Source organism: Hakea prostrata, chromosome 7, assembly GCF_041222555.1.
Source record: "Hakea prostrata isolate BN-2017 chromosome 7, UWA_Hpros_2, whole genome shotgun sequence".
Classification (NCBI taxonomy): Eukaryota; Viridiplantae; Streptophyta; class Magnoliopsida; order Proteales; family Proteaceae; genus Hakea; species Hakea prostrata.
In genome coordinates, this window is record NC_142606.1 from 15,491,656 (window position 1) to 15,516,457 (window position 24,802).

The following is a 24,802-nucleotide window of genomic DNA, read 5'->3' on the forward strand; positions in this document are numbered from 1 at the left end:
TGGGTTTAAATAAAATTCAAATTTAGTTTAAATTAGGTAATCGTTGGATCACTTAAATGCCACGTGGCACAATCCTATGAGGGAATTACAGGGAATTGTAAGGAAAGGAATTACAGAGGATGTGAATCATATATCTAATTCCAAATTGGAACAATGTTGCTGTTACTTCATAAATTTTGTTGCATTGATATCTACTTTACTTGTAATAATCATATAAAGCAATTTTGTGATTCCCATCAGATGAAGTGTTTTGTTTGGTAATAATGTGTTTAAACCAGTTTACAGCAAACTTAAGACAGTAAACGCCGATTGCACTTTATGGCCAAAGTTGCAAGAACCCATTTTATGGGAACAATGGTTTGATCAATACAAGCAGATCAAGGTTGTTGATTCTCAAGACTTTTATTGAAATGGTTACTTGATGCTCACAGATGTCGCATTTGAATAATTGTCGACATATTAGAGAGTAGAAATGAACAAGAATCTCCTTTGTGAAAAAGAACATTATCAAAATTCGACATGAGAAACGTGATGAGAATCCAAACTAAAGCTGGCATTATCTGCTTTAAATCATTATCTGCTTAAATCATTTCTCGCCCACTCAGATGTTTCAAAGAACGAAGTAAACAAAAGGAAAACCATGATTTTCTAAAACTATACGTAATTGCACATTTGATTTTGATCCCTAATTTCATTTAGACTCCTCAGAATCAGAATATAAGGAACACCACCACGTAAGATGAATTCATAATTTATCCCACATTTGGAAGATCGTAAATACTAAGGGTCATTTTTGGTATCAATTTTCATTCTTTATTTGCCTATATAAAAGAAATGAATACAAGAAACATAAAAAATAAAAAATTGTACAATATGCAAAATAAATTATGAAATGAAAAATAAGTTTGGCATCTCAGAATGAAAAACTGTTAGAAATTGATAACGAGAATTGATTATAAAAATGGCCATAATAATAACTAATTAATTAATATTACGAAACTCAACATCACTATGTAAACGAGATATAACTAATTAACTATATACAGTAAAAAGAAGATATGATGAAGAATAGAGAGTTATATTAACAAAAAAGTTGCCGCAAAGCCATCAATTACGGCTGAAAATCTTGTCACATTGAAGAAACAAAGTGAAATATAAACGTTGTATCTAGGGAAAGTGGAATGATCTCAGGTTAGAATCTTAGGCAGCTTCGTCTTCAATTATTTTAAGCCTGTAGTGGACTGCATCAGCCATGTCATCTACTGAAGTCAGTTGGCAACCTTCTTCCACCTGCAATATATCCAATCTGAGATTAAATTTCCCTAGGAGATTGCAAAGCAAGTAGTTTTCAAACATAGCAACATAATAACAAAAGAGGGAAGATTTCTTCTTCAACGAACACCACCTTTGCTACAGACAATTCATATGGTTGCATCAGGGGATTCATTTGGTTGTCATGCTGTTGCAACTGAGTTAGTTGAGATTGTGGCTGCTGCTGTTGTTGCTGCATGGAGTGTGGATGCAAACCAGGTGCCTGAAGGTGTTGTTGTCCTTGTATTTGTGAAGAAACAGGCTTCTTCGGTCGATGTGTAGTAAGAACATGAAGGATCTGCTTTTCATACAGAGCCAGCTTGTCCCTGTAAACAGGTATGATATTACTTTTTGGCACTCGTAAAAAGGTTATCATGCGCTCCAGCAAATTCTTGAAAAATTGGTATCGTTCAAATTGGTCCAACTTTGGTTGCTGTGTATGATCTTGCGGCTAAATGAAAAAATTAAGTAGAAGGTAAGTTTGTTTTCATAACAATTAGAACTTGAGAAAATTACATGACACCCACTATTTTTTGGGTGAAACTAGTAGCCCCCACTATTATCTCCAAAATTACATGGCACCCACTATTTTTTGGGTGAAACTAGTAACCCCACAATTATCTCCAAAATTACATGGCACCCACATGCATAATTACAAGTTACCCACAGTTAAAGTCTGCTATTAAATGGGTAGTAAAATTACCTAAATGCCCTTTTCTGCCCATACTCAACCCCCAGGTTTGGGTTGTCTGAGTTGTGGAAAGGAAAGAGATGAAATCAGCGACTATGGCACGCTGGGAAGGCTTGAATCTACCGTACCAAAGGAGATTGACAGAGATTTAGCCAGAAAGGAGAGAGCCTATGTGGTATTCAAGCAAGGCTTGCTCCTGTACCGACTCACTGAGCTTTCTCATGGCAGAGGAGACATGAATGAGGGAAATAACAAGCAAGAATTTCAAGGAAAGGGAAACAAACGAAAATGAAGCCATACTGGATCAAAGCAACTTGAGGGAGTAACTAGAAGTTGAAAAGAAAGAGACAAAGAAATGGGGGTGGGCTGTGGTCGCCAGTGGAGAGGGGGTCTAGTCGTCGGCAGCGGTGGGTGGGTGGTTTCCTGTGGTGGTGAGTAGTTTCCACCAAGTGATAGGAAGAAGAATATCCATTTAACAACATAATTTAACTGTGGGCAACTTATAATTATGCATGTGGTTGCCATTTAATTTTGGAGATAATAGTCGATAGACACTAGTTTCACCCAAAAATAGTTTGCCATAAAACTTTGTGGTGCATTTTATGGAGAACTAATGAGGAATCCAGTTTCCAAAAAACAGGTACCTGCTGGAATTTGAGATTAATCCTCTGGTATAGTTCACATAGTTCTGGCAAGTACATTTCCTTCATTGCCTTAATCTGCAAATTCAATGCAAAAAGCCACATATTTAAGTACATATTAGAAAATGTATACATTATCTGCTTGAATCATTTCTTGCTCACTGAGATGCTTGAAAGAATGAAGTAAATAAAAGAAAAACCTTAATTAACTGAAAACTGCCACTCCGACAAAGTTTTGCATTCTGATATTCAAGATCCTAATTCCTAATTTCATTTAGACTCCTCAGGATCAGAACACGACAAACTCTACGTAAGATGGATCAATAATTTATCCCACATTTGGAAGATCATAAGTACTAAATACCACATGAATCTTATGGCAGAGTCAATTTTAGTATAAACCATTCACAACAAGATGGCCCTAGTTTCATTCAAAAGAGACAGGAGTATGTGGGGAACCATATTACCACCCCTTTTACTAACTCAAAGCAAGCTTATTTACTCAATCATTAAAAGGTGTCTTGTTCCAAAGAGTTCAAAAAGCCATTTCTTAGCAGCAGTGTTAAAATTAATAAAGAAAAGAAAAGCAACCGTTAGTGCACACAGAAGGCATTTAAATAGAAAACTAAGGATGGCTAACAGAGTATCAAGATCCAACAAACAGAAATGAGCGGCCATATATGAATATCTACACTTTCTTAACAACCATCTCTTAGAGAGGGAAGGGACAAAAGTTAGAAGCAGGAATTAGCCACAAAATTTGATTTCCACCACAGAATTACAGAATATGGAAGACCATAAAAAGCAATTAAGGTCAACAAGGAGCTGGGAAGCCACCTTTTGAAAGACATCTTCTTGCCAATCATAACTTTGTCCCGTCTGAGCTGTAGAATCTATTGAACCTGAGAATTGGCAAAAACAGACAAACAGAGATTAGCCAACAATCCCCACATACTGGATATGAAAATTCTGCATACAAGAGAAGGAAGAAAAATTATGCAAAACTCAGACTAATTCCATTTGTCAACAAAAGTTAAGCATCATAGTACTTGTGCTATGTCTTCGAAGGCTATCTTCTGGTTTTAGAAACTATACTTGTACTTTACCTCTCTCTCCCTTAGGCTCCATGTCCCAGTGAAAAACAGGCAAAAAGAGAAAGTGTTCAGACAACCATGATATTTACCTGAATGGCTTCAGTTCTTGTGCCATGTTTTCCAAAAAAAATAGCAAAGATTTCAGAGAAAGTGTTCCGGCATTTGGCTTCTATCATTTGGGCTCCCATTTATTTCCAGGTAAAAGTAAAGTACGAGGAAATTTTTTCAGGAGAAGTCTCTGAAAACATGAGATTTACCTGAAACTTTGTGTTGTATATAAGTTCCACCCAAAATAAAACAGGGCCCCAGTAAAAGTTCCATGACCGAAATGGGCTACCCAATTCATGAAGCTCCTGCCTTTTTTCTGTACTTTCTTTTGGGGTTTTTTTTTGGTGTGTTGGGGGGGGGGGGGGAATATGCATGCAGCCTTACCATTGCTTTCGCAGAGAGGTTGTTTATCTGGAGTTTCTTTTTGTATCCTACAAGGATGATCAAATCTGCAAGGACCATGATTGGGAATTATTTGATTGTATTTCTACAAGGAAGAAGTGAAACCGAATCAACTTGAATTCGACATAGCTATTTGAAATCTTGGCAAAACGCTGGATTTGCTATCTCATGTCTGCTTTTCGGGAAACAAGACCAGTTGAAGAGGAGGGTTTCTTCAAACAAGGAGCTGAGTCAACTATTCAATCAAATGATATTGAGAATGTTTGTCTCTTCTCGAGAAAGATGTGGGGTAATTCTTTGCAAAATTGTGCTGGACATCCACTCAAATCTATGTCAGACAAAACACAATAAAATCCTCTAGCAAGGTGAAAGAATCCCAAACTTCTATACTTGTGCTCAGCTCATGAATGGGTACATTTTAACTCTTTGCTCATACGTCTTAGATGTACCATTCAGAAGGTAAGCCAGTTCAAGGACCAGTAATGCAGGAGCAAGACCATGGGCCAATTTCTGGTTCACAATTGAGCCTAGTTTTCAAGGCACTGAGTAGTTTTACCAGGCACATTGTTGGCGCCTTGATCCTCCTCCCCAACTCACCAATCCCCCCCACCCCCACCATGCAGTGCGGACACCTTACTTGCCTATTACAGTCCCTCTCTAACCCTAATATGAACCCCTGACATGTTTGGAATTGATCCTCCTAAAACTCCCTTCTAGAGTTGAAGGAAAGCCAGCAAAGGATAAATTTAGTTGAAAAGATTGATTAGCAACACTGACATTAAAAAGAAGACTAATTTAACAATAATTAAAAAAAAAAAATCTTTGTAACTAGATAAGCCAAGGCATTGTAGCGTCTAGGCGACAAGGCATAAATTCAGGTGCTCTAGCCATGCAGTTTATGACAATATGCAGTGGTATTTCTATTTAATTATGCTTATATCCAATATAGGAGCCATGTCAATGCAGACATAATTACGGTAATAATGACACCTTGGTGAGGCTTTGGCATCAATAGTGAAGAATTCAATCTGTTGAATCTGGAAAAGCACTCCAAATTGTACCTGGATCTGGCGAACTTTGGTTACTAACACCAGGATTTGACAGTAAGGACACAGCTATGCCAGGAGGCAGAGATTTTGTCTCCATTGTCGACATCTTTAGAGAAATCTCTCTCAGATAATCTACCTGAACCAAAAAAATCCAAAAATGTTATACTCATTTAGAAAGCAAGCTAAAAAAGGATGAAGCAAAGTGACTATTTTTGTACCCCACAGTACTAACACAATACAAAGACAATTCTGAAACCATCCATTTGTCTCCCCCCACCAACCAAAAAAAAATAAAAATCCTGTAACTATTACACAGTCATTTTATTCTCAGTGAGCATTCCTGATGAGACCATCTGTTGTAAAGCTAAAGGTGATATGCCCCTTCAGCAAGAATGAATCTGCAAAATCATGGGTGGATCCAAGGGGCTCCTGAAATTTGCGCCCCTGATATGCACTGTATAGACAGTAGGGAAAGGTACAGGACTCGATAGGCATATGCGGCTAGCCTACCTCATCTCATTATTCATGTCCATCGTCATCTTCAAAATGTTCAACTCCATGAAATTATGATATACGTAATATCCATAAAACATGCAAACCAAAAAGAATATATTCTAGATTATAGCGACTAACTCATCACAAATTCATAGAATTTTGAAGAATCAGCACCAAGTTCTTCAACCTTGGCATAGGTATTGACAACAGTAATCCAAAATATGCAGAAGCTTAGCAGTTAAAGGAATGGCAAGCATGTAATAATGCCAAAGAGAAAAGAAAGAGCTGCAAAGAGAATACCGTATGCACAAGTAACGAGTGTACCTGACTTGCTGCAGCAGTATATATATTTTCCTCAAATCTTACAGCAATCTTCCAAAGTTCTTGTAGCCCTTCTGGGCCAGCAACTGGAAGGTTCTTCTTCAAAGTCTCCATTCTGTAGATGTGGAACACTTTTAAGTTTAAATAACTGACTAAGAATCAACAATCCATAATGAAGAAGCAAATAAGCAAAACTCCTACAAAATAGAAAGGAATACCAATACAGAAACATAAATGAGATCTCCAATCCTGCTACACCTACCTATTGCCCCTAGAAGAAACTCAAACCAGGTTATACTCATGCAGGACAACCAGCCAGGAACCAATTCAGACCAGCATTGATAATATATATATATATATATATATATATACAAGGATCTTTCGTGGTGATAGACGTTATTACAAATCATCGGAGATGATACAAGGCATTGTTACAAACATGATAGAAGATGGTACAGAGAGGGGAAGGGATGAAACAAACCTATTCCTAGAGAAACACTCCTCCAAGCTCTCTAATCTTGCAAAAAACCCAACTCCCTTTCACTTATGAGAGCACTCTCATTTATAAAAGAAGGAGAATCCTTGTGGATGAAGGGTGTTCATTGGATTCCATGTAATCTTGATTGACGGTAAGGATTAATTCCTTGAGATTTCCTTGCAATCTTCATGGATAAGATAAGGATAAGATAAGGATAAGATTACTATTTAAGAATAGTATCTTGTCTGGAACCTTTAATCTTGTCCGTCAGATTTGAAGCTTGAATCTTGATCCTTGATATAGCATTTGGGGTAGAATTTGCTTTGCACCGTTGGATGCAGATATTTGCTTTGCATCGTCGGATGCAGAATTGATTGATGATGAACCATTCCAGGGCATTCCATGTGTCAAAGACACTGTTTTCTAGTTCAAAGTGTTTAACCCAATTTGGCTGAGCCGGATTTTGGCTGGATTGGTTTATCCTATTTGACCAAGCCGGATATTGGTTGGACCATTCTTAAACTAGAATGATGAACCGGCTGCCATTTTACTGATAGGACACATCAGACTATTCAATGCCGGAATAGTAACGATAACCCATATTTTACCTTGGGTAAAAAGGTGCTGATATTACCGTCACGGCTTACGGACCATTCTTTGATGTCGTTATGGCTAAAAATTTACCAACTTCACATCCTAGGGAACTGGAAGGATTGGTTAATTTGCAGAAGGCTTTTGCCTTTGCCGATGATATTGGTAGTATTCTTGGGACGTCCATGGCCTCGCCCGCGTTTACTAGTAACACGAACAAAGGGGGAGGAAGCCACAGACTCGGCAAGAAGATCATCTTCTTTGTCATCCAGTGGATCTTGAGCATGTTGTCCAATGTGGCAATGGTGCATCAGAGAATCACCGATGGATTAGTCATACTCTTCTTCTTCGTCCTCTTCGTCAAGGGCCGCAATTTGGGTTTTGAGCAGAGCCTGTTTAGCCAAGAGCTTGGTTTTTCTGCTATTGGTAGATGAGGCCTGAGATATTGTTAGTATTGGTTCAAGGCCTGTGAGGGACTTGATGAGGGCCATAATGCTACATTTGGATATGTCACAACTATCCCACCATTTGATATGATAAGACCGTGCAAGACACGGAATTGTTCATTCATAGTCAGGTGCAGTTTTGGTGGCTGCACTGGTTTGTTCAGCAATCAAATAGTCCCAATACATTATCCATGCAAGTTTGCAATGGACAAAGAACCTGAGCAAGTCCGGTATTGTTGGGCAAGACGTTGTATGCTGGCAAAAGATAGTGAAGGTTTCTGACACAGAACTTGGCAGAATTGCTTCAAGGGGTCCCATAGTTGCCCACCATTGGTTGAACCAGTATGGAAATGTTGTGTTGAATAGAGAATTTGTGTGCAAAGCAAAGGAACAAAAAATGGCGATTTGCTTTATTTTGATAGAAGAATGCATGCATCCATGCATCAATATAATCAAAATAATGGTATTGGTTGGGTTGGTATTCGGGGTTGGAGAAAGTCCGACACCGAAGTGGTGTTGTACCCCATTCTTCAGGTGTTATAACCTATATATATGTGTGTGTGTGTGTGTGTGTGTGTGTGTGTGTGTGTGACCAGTGGTCTGGGGCTTTTAAGGCTAAAAATAAGGGATAATCGATCAGAGGTAGTCAACTGGCTCTTGTAACTTCGATTGACTGCCTCTATATGTATGTATATTTTTTGGTGCAAAGGATACTTAATAATATTTAATATTTAAGTACTGAAATAATATTCAATTACTAGAATAACAAAGAACAAATACAAATAAAAGATAAACTGGTTTTGATGATCCCAGTCACCCCACAAGATACACTGCCCCTCAGCCATAGGCTGCCCAAACACTCACATAAGACATCCCATACCCTTTCCTCACACTTTTCCCTCTAGGTACAACCCCAAATCAATACTAATCCTCTCTCTCCTCCATGTGGCATGATCCAAAGGCCCTATCACCACCGGCCCCTCGAAATTCACCTTCCCCTCAAGGTAAAGGAAAAATTAGAAGCTAGGTCTTCACATGTTTGCCACACAACCATGCCAATTCGCAACTAATCCGTGCATAACTATCTAAAAAAGATTTATGCATGGCAGGGATCAACTTGCGACTCCAACTAGAAGCAGGATGTTTTGCTCTTCTAGTAAATTTGCATGTGAATATTCAAGGCAAATGAAGCCAATCCCTAGGAACAATCAACCTGTCCCATTGAATCCTCTGCTGCTTCATTTGCATTTGAATCACTGGCACAATCGCCTACAAAAGTATTTCCAAACACATATGACCCGTCATTCGCCTTATTAGATTCTAAAGGCCAATGAAACTTCTAGTTCTTTCAAATAGGCAACCTTCTTTGCAATTCTGTTTCTCAATCCAGCACATTCAGCCTTTAACTCCTCGATATCATTAATGCTTGTGCAAGGCAGAACTTCCAAATGTACCTTTTTGTCCTCAAAGATAAAATCCATAACCATGAGAAACAATATTTGGTGCAAAGCAAAGAAAGCCCTACTCTAAGGTTGCTGAGATAGTAGGGGATAGTATCCCTTGTTTCCATTCTAACCCAATCAGTTTTGAAGGGTTTGTGGATCCCTTTCAAAACTAGATCTGTGGAGTCCTCCACCCTAGCCTCCCTCTTCTCTTCCCTGTAGACTCCTCTTATCAATACCAAGCATGCTATCAGTTCCAGCATGGTTACCAAACTCAAGTTGAAGGGCTTTCTTCAAGTATGCCCCATTGATCTCCTGCCATTTCCAACGGTAAACCCAATCCAATGCTTCTCAACCCAAATGTTGGAAACTCACTCCCAATCATTGCTCATACTCAATCGCATGTGCCCAACAAAAGAGCATGATCTTTGTTAACCATCCCTGTGCACTCCATTCATCGGAAAACATGGATAATTTGGTCTCCAACTCTCTTCTCGCGGATCAAAACGCGCCATCATACTAGTTGATAAGACCCCCGCAAATCAAACACAAAAACTAATAATATTTAATCACTAGAATAACGAAATCAAGCACAAAAGTAAACTGGTTTGAATGGTGCCAGTCACCACCCATAGCATATGCTGCCTCTCAGCCAAAGGCTGCCCAAACACTCACATAAAACATCTCATACCCTTTCTTCACACTTTACCCTCTATTTATAACCCCCTAACCAATACTAATCCTCTCTTTCCTCCATGCGGCATGATGCCTGGGCCCAAACAACACCTCAAACTAGCCAGCTCGTCCAACAAGAAGGTCCCCCTACTCCACAAATACCGTTTGCATCATTGTTCACATGAATAATGTCACAGCCCATTATTTGGTATATTGGAAATATTTCAAAGAGCATTTGCCGGCCCAAAATAAGATTGCATGAAGATTTCATCTTGGGAGATTTAGGACCTTAGTTTAGTTTTTATTTTGGAAGTATAAATTTTCAATTACTGTCTTTCTCTCTGATGAATTGGAGCTTTAGCATTGTGCACTTGCAGTCTCTTCTATTCTTCTTCTTATGATTGTTCTTCTTCTTCTTCCCCTTCTTCAACTCTTATTCTTCTTAGGTTTCCCCTTCTTTCCTCTATCCTCTTTATCTTTCTTCCTTTTCTATTCCGTTCCTCATTATAAACATACTAAAAATACCTAAAATAAGCAACAACCCCACTGTACAATTACATCAAAAAGGTCCCAAAGTCCCCTCTAATTAACAAAAATTACCTTGTAGCCATGGAAGAAAATTCGATCGAAATGGTCGAAACTTCAATCGAAATGCCTGCAAAAATCCAAATCGAAACGAAATGTAGTAGTAGGCACGAAATGTATCCATATCGTTTCGTATCGACCGAAATTTCGGTATTTCGGCCCGATACCATATCGGGCCGAAACGACACTTCTACAGGTTATAAAATACCCAAAATCGAGTCATTTTCGACATTTCGACATTTCGAGCGATATCGCCCTCTGCATTTCGACCTCATTTTGAAATTTTTGCTGATTTCTCTTGCTTTCATCCCATTCTACACCTAATTTCTAGTATTCCATTTCCTTCAAACACTTGATTTGCTCCTCCATTTGTGCATTTTCTCAAATCTTGCAAGGTGAGTAACCAACTTCCTCATTTTTTTATTTTTGTTTCATTTGTGCCTTAAATCATGTTAGATTGCTTCCAAATTTATATATGTTTACTTTAGAGTGTTGATCTATGAATTTGTAGTGTCAAAATTATTTTTTGATTCTTCCTACTATTTTTTTATTTTTTTGTTATTAAAAATTATGTACTAAATTATGTATATTGTTAAAAATGTATATGTATAGTACATTTATAAGCTTCAAATGAATGTATGTGAGAGTTGAGACACCATATTATTGTGATGGTGTTGAATTAATGTATATGTATAGTACATGTATAAGCTTCAGATCGATGAGCATTGATGATGCTAGAGACTTCTCCACCTCCAGAGGATCGGGATGGCATAGGCCTGCAGAGTCCTCATATGATACTGCTGTGGAGAGTATTGGTTCTACCGAGTCGACTTATGGTTATGTTCCTTATGAACCATATGGTGTCCCTCCTGGCTATCAGATTCAGGGTCAGGCCAGTCAGCCATGACTGGAGCCTTATGGTTATGGAGCGGCCTATGGAGCTTACGGTGTCCCTCCCACTGTCGATTATCGAGTCAGCCACTGGGACCTATCATTATCCTTATCCTTCTCCTAGTCCTGAGAGCCAGGGTGCTCTTTCATTTGTTGAGCAGATCTTCCACACTATTCCACAGCCACAAGGCCCACCACCACCAATTCCTTTGGAGATTCACAACTTCCCACCGTTAGGGAATCTTATGCATGTGGATGAGGCCACATATAGAGGTGCAGTTCTTGACTATGTCCAAAACTATATGGGGCGGGGGCAAACATCATGGGAGTTGTATTGTCATTTGTATGGGGTGCAGATGGAAGAGGGAGACCTTGAGGCTTGAATAGAATAGATTTGTAAGTAATAACATTCCAGCTTCTTCTCTGATTCATGTACTTACTTGGAATGTTGGATGTTACATTTCAGTAGTTTTTTAGTAAACTAGGAGTTTTATAGTGTTTATTATGCTTGAAATAGCTAGTATGCAAAAATCCAAATCAATTTGAGTGCATTTGAGGCTCGAAATTGAGTTTTCAAGAATCAGGAAAAAAGTATCCAGTTTCTCAAAATTTCGACCTTTTCCAAGGTCGAAATGTTCATTTCGATCGAATTTTTTACCTTGCTTGTAGCATGGCTACTTATCCGCAATAGTGATGTTACATATCCATGTTTGAGACGGCAGATACGCTCCCAATGTTGCGTGTTGCTAGAACTAGATTTCACATATCGCTTTGTTCCCTACAACACTGCTCAGGCCTAGGCTTTTATGTGTAATTTAAACCAGTACCAAGGATTCCAGCAAATTTGGCATGGTCTTCTCTGAACAGCTGAACTCAGCCATATCCCAACCAAATGGGTCGGCTACAAAAACCTCCAACAGCCAGCTCCATCTGAAGCAATACTCATTACTACTACTCAGCTATGCATGTATTTTCTACCGTCTTTTTTTTGGGTATCACCAAAATACCAAAGAGGCAGCCATATGTACCTCGGGATACCCGGCCAGTTCCATTTCTCCTATAGTCATTTTTGGCATATCCAGGCTCTTTAAACTCCTCAATCAAATTACCCTGCATACCAGGGCGCACAAAGGCCTAAATTGCAAATGTTCATACCACCACGAAAGACTTTCTTGCAACTGATCATGTATCAGATGTTCCGTACCTCTCCTGTATTAGCTTTAATTTGTGGAATCCTTCATATGGTTTGACCACCCATCCAACTCAACATCCTTGTTTCAGCCACACTAAGCATATCCATGGTGTTTCATCGTTGTCGAACATTAAGCTCCATACATCACTGTTGGATGTATGAACTGTCACATTAAAATTAATCTTTGAGTTTCGAAGGAATACGTCAAGTAAAACCATCACACAACACCCCAGGTGCATTGCTCCACCTCTCCAATGTAACTAGTCTTGAGTTTCCAACATGTGTTTAGTAAGGTTTATGTTCTGGATACCAGTTCCTGTATAAAACCATTTTTATATGTTTCTATCCTGAATATTGTTCTTTGCTGAGACATGGGCTTCTTGATAAACCCATCCTGGAAATATTTCCCAATTGGGTCCAGAATCTGAAAATTCCAGTATTCAAGCAAGGATGCAGGTTGGGAGAGCAAGGTCAAGGGTATTTGCAAGAAGGGATGGGGGTAGGGCCGTAGGGGTGGTCTAAAGAGACTTTAACTGTCAAGATCATTTTATCAAGTTTTTTATTCCCTTGACAGAACATGTCTTATACGTTCTGCAAAACCCCTTCCTCGTACCGCTTTCCTCACTGGATTGTACTTTAAAAACAAAAGAACAAACTGTTTTAATTAACACCAACCACCCATTCTGTTCTCCAAGAACAAAGAGCACCTGAACAGCTTTCTGAGACCGTTATCACACATCCCAAGGGTCCAAACCCAGAGTAAAAAAATACATAGTTAAATATTTATTTCAAACGAAATTTCAAAGTAATAGATGCAGTATCAATGAACCAGATCAATCCATTCCAGTCCAACCCCAAAAGAACCAGTCAGATGGGGTTTGGTCCAACAAGAGTTGGCCTTAATTAAGTATTTTATTTCAGTTTCAATTCTAGTCTTTTATTCGTTTTAGTATTCTAAGAGTTAAGAGTTTGGTTTGCATTATGTTTTGAGTTTCATATTTCACCTAGGTTAGGATAAAATTGCAGGTTGAATAAAACGAATTGACTATTATTAGATTGAGAGTTTTTATTCCCCTATCTGACGTAACCGGGGTCAGCAGGCTAGAGATAGCGCGAAAATTGGGCCCAAAGAAGCCCCCAGGCCATGCGGCAACCAGGGCCGGCCGATGCAATAAGGGGCATTTTGGTCATTTTCAGACCCCTCCTTGAGGTCTCGGGGGTCCAATCAGTTTTTTCGTGGTGTCAGGAGTTGGAATCAATTTCAAAGTAAGATTACTTCTGTATAATTGTTATTTTATTTTGGTTATTTGTGGTCCTTAGAAAGCCCCTTTTTCAAGTTGTTAGCTAGTTGTTAATCAGTTGAGGGATTCCAAATCCAAATTGGATTGCCTAATTAGAGTCCAAGTTTGTTTGTTAGTGTCTTCCTTCTTGTGAAAGGCTATATAAAGGCCCTCACACCTTGTATGAAAATTAGATTGGATGACTAAAATTGCAAGAATTGAAGGAGAATGGGAATCATGGGTCCCAAGGAGGATCCCCAAGGCTGAGTATCGAATTTTCTGCAAATTTCTTCCTTCTTCTTGAACTCAAAGATCCTGTGACAGCTTATTGTCCTTCCCTACAGCAGCTAGAGTGCATTTAGCCCACTCAATAACGAAGTGAAACCCTAGCCCTTCCCTAATCCCATTGCCTCCCCTAACTCTTTAACAACTACCCCCACCCCTCTCTTTCCCTTGCAGCAGCAGCCAACCTCCCCTCCCCTGCTTCTCTCCAACCACAGGCCTCCCCCAACTGATTTCCTCCTCTTCCCCTCTGCTTTCCTCCTTTCCTGATCTTGTGGCAGCTTAGGAAGAAAGAAAAAGAATGAAAAGAAAAGAGAGGAAAGAAAAGAGAGGAACAAAAGGAACAAAAAAAGAAAAGAGAGAAAAGAAAGAAGAGAAAGAAGAGAAAAGAGAGGAAAGAAAAGAAAGCCAAGAAAGAGAGAAAGATTGATCCAAGAAACCCTCCAAACCATTCCCAAACCAACCGCAAGCTTCCCTATTCTTTTCTCCTTAATTGCAAGCCTCCCAAACCCCCTCCCATCTAGGTTTTGTTAAACCCTGATTTTGCCCAAAACACTAAATCCTTCCAACAGCCCATCAAGAGTTTTATTAATCTAAACTTCCGATTTTCTTCTCCAATACCATCGCATCTTGCGTATAGTTAAAACCAAGGATTGCAATCTCTATTTCGAGGCCGGTATCGCCCAGCCAAGAAACTGAGATATGGTGGGTTCCATTGAAAACTTTTCCCCCAAGTTTCAACAAGTTTCAACAAATTTTCAGCATTTTCCCAAGTTTTGACAAATGAGTTATTGATCTAAGGTGAAACAGATGTTGAAATCACAAAATCCAGCCAAAAGATGGTTTGGGGGTCCAAACTCAAAGTGCGAAACCTGGCGGAAGCTGTCAAAACTTGCAAAATCTCAAAGGTTTTCTTTCAACAGGTTTTGACTGTTTCGGTTGAAACCTAGTACTTTTTCAATTCCACCTAGGTTTCGTTTCTTTTTTTCAAAAGCCAAAATTTCTGACTAGGGGTGCAAGTTTGGCCCTGGCAGCCCTGACCCGCCCTAAGTCCACCCTGAGCCCGAATAGGGCTTGGGCTAAAGATTTAGGCCCTAAGGGCGGGTTAGGGACAAAATATTTTGGCCCTGAACTAGGGCAAAGGGCGGGCCTGGGATTACTCTCTGACCCGCCCAGCCCATCCCGGCCCGCCTAATTTTGGCCCTGATTTTGGCCCTGCTTCTGACCCTGATTTGAGTCTGGACCCTCCACCCATATGGAGAGGAATTAATTATAATCCACATGGGTGAATATTTGACACGTGTCAAATTTTAAAAACATGATCATGTTTTGTAAAAAATTAATAAAAATAAATTATATCTTCATTACCAATGTAGTAAGCATCCACCTGATTTTGGCCCGATCTTGACCCTAATTTTGGCTCTAGTCTTAATGTTAAGTTGACCCTGATCATGTATTAGATTTTTACCCTAATCTTCACATTAACATTGATATTACTATAAATCTCAACTTTGACCTTCAGTCATTTTGATCATATTAGACTAATATGATTATTTTTATATTATTTTTAAGATCATTTTTATTTTTCGAACTAAGTCATTTTTAGTTCCAAAAAATCATTGATTTTTTTTTTTTGGACTAAGGCGAGATATATATTATAAATAATAAAAGCTAGTATATAGAGAATTAATATCTAAGAAATCTACACCCCAACTTCTCATCATGAATATTGACATCTTTCTTTTACCTCCAATGTGATATTTAAAGGGAGAAAAAAAAAGAACTTATTAAGGACAGATAGCTATGTTTGTAACTAAAATATAATTTTCTTTAACTACGAAAAAAATATCAATACTAAATTATCATCGATTTACTTGTTAACAAAGTTTTGAATATGATTTTTTTTTTTTTTTTTTTTTGTTGAATAAGGATATCAATGGGAGGGGTTTTCAATTCCATCACCAAAGTAATAGGAGAGGTTTTCAATTTCCATCATCAAAGCAATGAGAGACTTTCAGAGATAAATATAGAATTATGGAGTATGAATTTATTTATGTTTAAAGCAACACTATCAACTTATTGACTATTTTATCATTTGGTATGAGCTTGAATCATCTTATATTTCTATGAATTTTATTTTTCAGTTTACTTATGATACTTTTATTTTAATTATTATTATTATTATTCTTATGAATTTACATTTGATATTTTAGGTCCAAGGATAGGACCAATTAAGGCTAGGGCCAAGATAGGGTCAATCAGGGTCAGGGCCAATTAGGGTCAGGGCCAGGGCAAGGGCCAACGCATCCCGACAAGGCCCAATTAGGGCCATTAGGGCGGGAATGGGCTTGGCTTGGCCCTGTAGGGCTTAGGGCCAAGGACAATAATCCTTGGCCCTGAACTAGGGTCAGGGCGGGAATGGGCTCAAATTAGAACATATATGGCTGGGCTTGGGATTGCAAAAGCCCGGCCCAGTTGCAGCCCTAATTTCTGTGATTTCGACCGAAATTTTATACCATTGTTAAAACCCTAACTTTTCCCAACCCTTTTGCCATGTTGTTAAAACCCTAATCCATCCAAAATCCATCCCATCTATTTGATTGAGACCATAGTTTTCCCCAACGCTATCCCATTTTGTCAAGACCCTAAACTTTCCCCAATTCAATCCCAAAACCCTAACCCCCTAAGTCCATCCCATAACCAATTTTATCCATTCCCCGTGAAGTTACCAAAATTTGGAATGAACTTCCTAGCGACTATTTATTTGATAGCTAGTTCAATTTGAGAGTATACTAAAGAGTGGCCAAGAACATGGGGGGTTACATCACTATCTCTACTTCCCCTGATGCAAAACCTAATATACGACTCAAATGGTGTGCTGTAACGTAGGGAGAGTTAAAGGAATAGGGAGGAGAAGAAGGGGGAAGTAGAATCGAGGAAAAGAAATATCTCAATGACAAACAGAAGTCTTCGATCTATTCAATCTGAAAATCATATACAAGCTTATTTAATGAAAGTAAAACACAAATCCTAGTTGAAATCAAAACCACGGACTCCAAACCAAAGTGTACTCGCTCTTATGTAGGAATTTTTAAACAAATAAAAGGCTAAAATCAAAATTGAAATAAAATACTTAATTAGGTTTGATTATAGTTGGACTAAACCCCGTTGGACCAGTTCTTTTGGGTTGGACCGGGTACGATTTAACTGGTCTATTGAGACTGCATGATCCCCCCTTCTTAATCTTCCATTCTCCTTCACTAAAGCCTACCATTGTAGTCCAACATTAGGCCCATGGAAGAAAATTCGATCGAAATGGTCCAAATTTCGATCGAAATGCCTGCAAAAATCCAACTCGAAACGAAATTTAGTAGTATGCACGAAAGGTATCCATTTCATTTCGTATCGACCGAAATTTCGGTCGTTACGAGTCGATATTTCGGCCCGATACCATATCGGGCCGAAACGACACTTGCGTAGGCTTTAAAATACCCAAAATCGAGCTCATTTTCGACCTACCGTCAGGTTCGACTGTTTCGAGCAATATCGCCCTCTGCATTTCGACCTGATTTTGAAATTTTTGTTGATTTCTCTTGCTTTCATCCCATTCTACACCTAATTTCTAGTATTCTATTTCCTTCAAACACTTGATTTGCTCCTCCATTTGTGCATTTTCTCAAATCTTGCAAGGTGAGTAACCAACTTCCTCATTTTTTTATTTTTGTTTCATTTGTGCCTTAAATCATGTTAGATTGCTTCCAAATTTATATATGTTTACTTTAGAGTGATGATCTATGAATTTGTAGTATCAAAATTATTTTTTGATTCTTCCTACTATTTTTTTATTTTTCTGTTATTAAAAATTATTTACTAAATTATGTATATTGTTAAAAATGTTTATGTATAGTACATGTATAAGCTTCAAATGGATGTATGTGAGAGTTGAGACACCATATTGCTGTGATGGTGTTGAATTAATTTTTTTTCTGTTAATTATGTAATTTTATTGTATTTAATATATATTTAAATAATTAAAAAATATATTTAAATATTAAAAAAATAATTAATTTCTGTTTTAAATTTAAAAATAGGAGAGTATTAGTGGAAGCATGTATGCAATTTTTTGAGCATGTTGTGGATATTTTAAAGATAGTTAGTGTGTATTTTATATATTTTAAAATTATTTATATATTAAAAAATACTTATATAGTTATACATATTTTTTTTTATATTTAAAAATAGGAGGTTATTATTAGAAGCATGTATGTCATTTTTGGAGCATATTGTGGAGCTTTTCAAGATACTTAGTGTGTGTTTCTTGTATCAGGCACTCTATTTTAAAAATGTCAGACATAGCTTGGGATCATGGGAGGCCACTGACAACTGATAAGAGGAAGAGTGAGTGTAATTACTGCAAGAAACAAATAGGAGGAGGTGGGGCCACTAGATTGAAGGTGCATCTAGCTGGTGGCAACAGGGATGTAACAGGGTGCCCAAAGGTGCCTGTAGAGGTCAAGAGGGCAATGGCCTCATATATTAGTGGTGGAAAGCAAAAGAGGAAAGAGAAGAGAACACAGAGGGATGAGTTCGAGGATGCTCGCTTAGATGACCTTCCGGATCCCGAGGGTTATGGTAGGGATGAGCCAGAGAGACAGTGACCCCGATCCGGGAGGCCGATCAGGCGAGGAGGGAGATGATGATGAGTAGGGAGCAACAAAGGATTGATGACATCGGGAGGCAACAGAGGGGTCTAGGTTGTGGGTCCTCAGAGAGCCGGTGAGGTATGGGAGGCATAGGTGGCTCCCAAGTCCCTATGAGGAGGTCTCGAGTGTAAGGCAGAGGCTCCTATCCCACGGGCCCCTACAAGGGGTTGAGCTTCCTCAAGACATCCTACAGATCCGGATCTTGAGATTCTTCGCAATGATCCGGCCCTATTTGCGAGGCCCGAGCATAAACGAGAGAAAGTTGAAGCATTTATGGGGGGAGTGTGAAGGAGAAAGTGGGGATGGCTTTCTCCAAATGGGCGCATTACCATAGTGTTTCAGCACATACAGCTCGGGGCCCTACTACGAGAGATATGATTGAGCGAGATAGAGGCCGGGAGTGGTGTATGGGGCCCCACTCCATATGAGATATATAATGTGTATTTGCCTAAGCATAAAGAGGACATAAATGAATACATTAAGGGATTAAAGCCCATGTGGAATCATTATGGAGTGACTACGATGGTGATGGTTGGACCGGTCCCATTAGACACCCATCATCAATTTCATGTTGAATTGTGATGGGAGGACAAGTGTTCCTCAAGTCGGTAGATGCATCCGGTGAGAAGAAGGATGCAAAATACATTTACAAATTACTGAAGCAAGTGGTGAAGGAGGTTGGAGTGGAAAATGTAGTTCAAATTGTGACTGATAATGGCTCCAACTACAAGAAAGCTGGGTTGAAGATGCAAGAAAACTCCAGGTATCTAAAGTCTAAACATATAGTATTAATTTTCATTTGTAAATACATATATTTACATTACACATATACATATACACTTTATAACTTTGTATTGATGGCTTGATGCCTTGATGGATGGACAGATATAGGCTCTTTTGGACTCCTTGTGCTGCTCACTGCATTGACTTAATGTTAAAGGAGATTGGAAAGGTCAAGCTTGTGAAGAATACGGTGGACCAAGCTCGACATTTTAGCACCTTCATATATAACCACACCTATGCATTAAAGATGATGAGGGACAAGTGTCAGGGTGAGTTAGTGAGGCCAGGCATAACCAGATTTGCTACTAATTGGATAGCACTGCAGAGCTTTGAGAGTAGGAAGACTGGCCTTAGGAGTATGTTTGCATCAGAGGAGTGGTTTAACTGGGAGGGTTCTTCATCAGTGGGAGGAAGGAGAGCTAAGTTGACTATCCTTGATAAGAGTTTCTGGCACAATGTGAGGATAGTAGTGAAGATGCTTGAGCCTGTGGTGAATGTGTTGAGGATGGTAGATCAACAAAGAAAACCTACTCTAGCACACATAGTTGCATTTTTTTCCAAGTTTCATACTTCGACAAGGATATGTCTTTTTTCTTTTTTTCCTTTTATATACATGCTTGTTACCCAATCATCATTTGAATGAATAAAAAAGAAGTTTTGAGAGTGTGTGCTCGTGTATCTCTTTCCCTTTCCCCAGTGATTTTATCCTTCTTCAAATTCCTGAATAGTTAACCCCACCATAGCAGACATTTCTGAGATCTGCATTAGCAGCTCATCATTGACCACTAAATAGGTCAGGAACCCAGTAGGGAATCCCCATCCCCCACACTCCCCACGTAGGGGACCTTTCTTCTTAAGTCCTATTTTAAGATTCAGGTATACTCCATTAAACCTGAAACTTTTCTCCAAATTGCTTTCCAAATATAAGCAAGTTGTTTGAGATTTTTCCACTTGGCCCCATCAAGCCAATAGATCACTCTCATCTTTTAACCATGTAACCCCCATTACCACAGCTCACCTCCAATTCCCAGCCGCATTAGATGACTAAAACCCAAGAATGAGCCCTTTTTTTGAATTTTAGATCCCTTGGGCGAATTCAAACTTCATATCTACTATGCCAATCTAACCGGCAGAATTGACTCAAACCTGGAGGAACCCTTCCACTGTTAGGATTCCATCTGATCCAAGTTACAGCCCTACAACACCCTTCCAGCCGCTTTGACCAGGGACTCCTATTGCTACTCAACTAAGTCTAGAATATAGGAAACCTTGAAATCACTAGATACCTACAGATACCCCAAAGCCAGTTCCCTAACTGAGCATCAAAACCCTAAAAAGGTCACTCCTTTGAACATCGAATTCACTTGTATTTGGTTCTGGTTTTCTTTAGATCCTTCAGATTTGGACCTTTGGTTGAATCCTAAATCCAAGGCTATGTCACTTGTCTAAATCATAAAATCCAGGCATGTGTTATAGCCTTATAGGCTGCCTGATTAAAATCCAGATTGCATGCTTTTTAAAGTCAAAGTTGCTCAATTGGAGTTCGAGTTTAAGGTCTAGCCCCTGAACTGACTGTGGAATCAGTATTGTGTGTGATGAACCTTCATTCTTCAAACTAATGCACTGAGGATCACATCTAAAGGGAGGCAAGCCTGCAGATCCAAGTCGTTCCTCCCCTCTCCTGTCCCCTTTTTGCTATTTCTTGATTACCCAAGATCCTCCCACCACCACAATAAATTCACTTTCAAGACCAGATAATAAACCAGCCATTGGTTTACCTTATGATTAAACCCAAAGATCCCCCTCACTGTGTCCTCATTGATCCCAGATGTAGCCCCATCTCCTATAAACAAAATCCTGCATATTTTCTTGAGATCGACTTTTTCAAGAAGCCCCACCCAGGAACCTAGATCTATCCTAACCCTTTGGTCCCCACTAAGCTTCAGGCGCCATCCCCAGAGGACCTGACCTAGACTTGATATTAGGTCCAAGCCAATCCACTCACTGGATCCGTCTTTCCGTCGTGTTTTTTGGCAGTTTTTTTTATCTTTTCCCTTTTTCTTTTTCTTCCTTTTTTTTTTTTTTTGGTTACAGTTTTCCTTATCAAAGCCCTCAAAAGAAAGGCTTGTGCAGAGGAAATTTTAACTTGTAAGACAAAACACCTACATCATAGCCCTAAAACCCTATCCAGTCCAAAAAATCAACTTTTGCCTGTCCAAGTTTTTTCGATCCTGAAACAATCTTTTGTTAACCCATTCCCCACACACCATCTTAACCAGAGCAGTCATCCCAAAACCTGAAAAAAGCTACCCAAAAAAATTCCTGCGTCTTTAAAATTGGTTTCAAAACCCTTTTTTGCTCCAAACTTGAGTTGGTTCTTTGGCTGATCTTATTACTAGCCCTCAATCATATTGAGGCTACATCATAACCATCAACTAAACGAACTTGAATGAGTAAGAGGACTTGGGATACGAATTTTGCTTGTGCAATACACTAGTCATTCCTTCACCATAACTCACTGCAATCCACTGGCTTCTGACTTCAATTAAGTGGAAACCCTAGGTTGCTAAATCATTTGCCACAAAAAAAAACCTTCCTATTATTTCATCACAAACTTGCATCCAACTACAGTACTTTCTTTCCACTTACAGAAGACCAGCCATCCACTAGATTTATTGTGTTTTGCAAATTATGTTCTTTTTTTTTATGACATTCTCATGGTCCGACAGATTTAAAAGCCATAATGTGTATGAGATTTAACCACCAATATTAGATAATGATAAAAAGGAAAAATTCAACCAAATTAGCCATCCATATTAGACTTCAGGATACACAACCAGCTCTTACTCTGTTATGTGAACGCTGCAAACTTAGCTAATAATCTGTCATAAAGTTTAGCTTGGTTCGTATATAAACAAATATATTTGCTTCTTCGGGACAGAACTATCTATTCGTCCATCACATAAGTCCTGTTTCTCTTAAAGTGAAAACAAGATGATAAATTGTCGAACAACCTTGAAACAGTAGATGATGGGAAAAAAATTGCAGGCAACTCATCAAAATTAAAAAATTTAAATTTCAACCCATCAATAGTACAACAACAACAACAATAAGCCTTGTCCCAACTAAATGGGATCTGCTGCTACATGGATTCTTGCCATGCTAGATACAAGGACTAAGCTATGCATATCCTATATTTTGTCTATCCTAGCTCTTCAATAGTATAAGAAAATCTACAAACCAACTTTAACACTTAAACAACAATAACACACGGTGAAGAGACAATCCATCCATGCAAAACCCTACATGTTTCAACTGGAAAATTTTGTCAAAAGGAAAACATGTTTTGCTTTCTTCATTCAGTTCCTAATCTAAGGCAGTTGAAGACTAAATACAGGAAGCCCATGAAGATCAATTTTGTAGATTTATTAAAAAAAAAAAAGGATCGCGAGAGACAGATAAACAAGAAAAATCTTACATTTTATTAAAAATTATCTGACGAGATTCAGGTTGAAGTTGACTTCTCCAATCGCTGGTATCCATGTTAGGCTTCCCTTGAGTAGGTCTCCAATTAGTGTAATCCATATATTAAGCTCTCGGAAAAAACTATCCAAAATGATATTACAGAGTAAAAACCCCTCCGTAACCAGACAAACCGAGAAAATAAATTCCCGAAAATATGAACAAAAGATAAATAAATACCTAATTCCGCAGAAACCTGAAATCTAAAACGCCTTTAGTGTGACTCAACACTTACCGAGAAGGAATTTCGCAACCTCACCAGCACTACAACAACCTCGTACTTCGCATCGGCCCATCTTTATATTATATAGAGTCTCGACTCTCGAATAAAGATATTGCGAAAGAAAACTCAAATCTAAAATTAAATAAAAAAACAAATTTGCACTTGCACTTGCACCTCCAAAGTGTAGGCCTTAAAACCACTTACACCCCACGTTTAAAAAACTCAAAGATACTAAAATTGAATTTTTATTAAATTTATTTGTCTAATTTATTATTAAAAATAATTAAATCAGTGTTTATTTTGTTTCAATTCAAAGATATCTCTATAAACAACACTATATGGACTATTTTCAGTGATAAATTAGACAAATATATATAATAAAAATTTAATTTTAAGTTTATAAAGATAAAGTGGAGGTGTCAATGCTTTAAGACCTCCATTTTGGGGTGCCAATGCAATTTGTTCAAAAAAAATGTTGAAGTACCAAGCCCAGGCCCAGGACCTGCTAGCTACTTTCAGTTGTTATTGGTTGACTTGAGTTTTTCATCCGATCGATTTACACCAATGAGGTATTCTTATTTTTCATCCAGTAGATTTACACCTAAATTTTTTGGTGAACCTAGACCTATGCCCATTATGTGATTTGAGAGTTATTTACGATTGTCTTTCGGTTGTGGGGGAATATTGACTAAATTCTAGCCCACCATGGTTTGATCAATACAAGTAGATCAAGTTTGTTGATTCTTAAAACTTTAGTTGAAATAGTTACTTGATAATTACTTGATGCTCATGGATGTCGCATTAGAATAATTATAGGCACATTAGAGAGTAGAAATGAAAGAGAATCTACTTTGTGAAAAAGAACATTATCAAAATTTGACGTGACAAACATGATGGGAATCCAAACATTTCAATATGCATATTTGAATACAAAGATTAATTCATTATTTGGGCTTTATTTTTCTTTACTTTTGGACTCCTTAGGAGAGATAAGAACTGGTGAATCGAAAATAATCAATAAGAACAAAACAAATTTGATTTTCTTATGGAACATACATATCGAAATACATTTAGATCACATACCAATCCTTCAACTCCCAGTTGCCATGTTCTATTCTAACATTTTGGAATTATTTTTATAAAATATAATTTTGTTTTTTTGTGGTCGTCCACTGGCGTGGTGGGTGATTTGATCCCTGTTCGAACCCAACCGTGCTTACCACTTGGACCAACCCCTCTTGGTTATAATTTCGTTTTTAGAATAAACATATATCGAACATCCAACCATGTGGATTAGTATTTTTCCTTTCCATATGAGTAGAGGATGTAAATTCCTAAGGATCTCAACCAGCTTGTCCTTGTAAGCGGGTACAATACCACTTTTTGGCACTTGTAAAACGATGATCATGTGTTCCACCAAACCCTGGAAAATTTTGAAACGTTCAATTTGGTCCAACTTTGGTTGCCATGTATGATCTTGTGGCTAAACGAAAAAACTAAGCAGAAAGTGAAGTAATGAGGAATCCAGTGACCCAAAAACAGGGGAACCCCTGGAATTTGACGATGAGAGCCCAATGTGAAAAATCATACGTTGCCTTAATGTGCAAAACCGAATGCAAAAAATCACATATCCAAGCACAGTTCAGAAAATGTATAT

At 38.4% G+C, this 24,802-nt stretch overlaps 1 protein-coding gene across 3 annotated transcripts; it reads right to left on the minus strand.

Moving 5' to 3' along the window:
- Positions 1-984: 984 nt before the first annotated feature.
- Positions 985-23,240, minus strand: LOC149010119 (mediator of RNA polymerase II transcription subunit 15a-like). Of its 3 annotated transcripts, none has more exons than XM_089163487.1 (8): positions 23,158-23,240; positions 22,879-23,006; positions 6,056-6,167; positions 5,249-5,372; positions 3,481-3,545; positions 2,647-2,721; positions 1,406-1,762; positions 985-1,290 (listed from the first exon to the last, which is right to left on the minus strand). In XM_089163487.1, exons 2-8 carry the CDS (start codon positions 22,983-22,985, stop codon positions 1,201-1,203), a joined length of 930 nt encoding a protein of 309 aa, XP_089019613.1. In that variant the 5' UTR covers positions 22,986-23,006; positions 23,158-23,240; the 3' UTR covers positions 985-1,200. The 3 variants fall into 3 exon arrangements, with proteins under 3 accessions (XP_089019613.1, XP_089019612.1, XP_089019614.1); XM_089163486.1 differs by having other exon boundaries at positions 23,103-23,202; XM_089163488.1 differs by lacking the exons at positions 22,879-23,006; positions 23,158-23,240 and adding an exon at positions 6,315-6,511.
- Between the last annotated feature and the right edge of the window lie 1,562 nt (positions 23,241-24,802).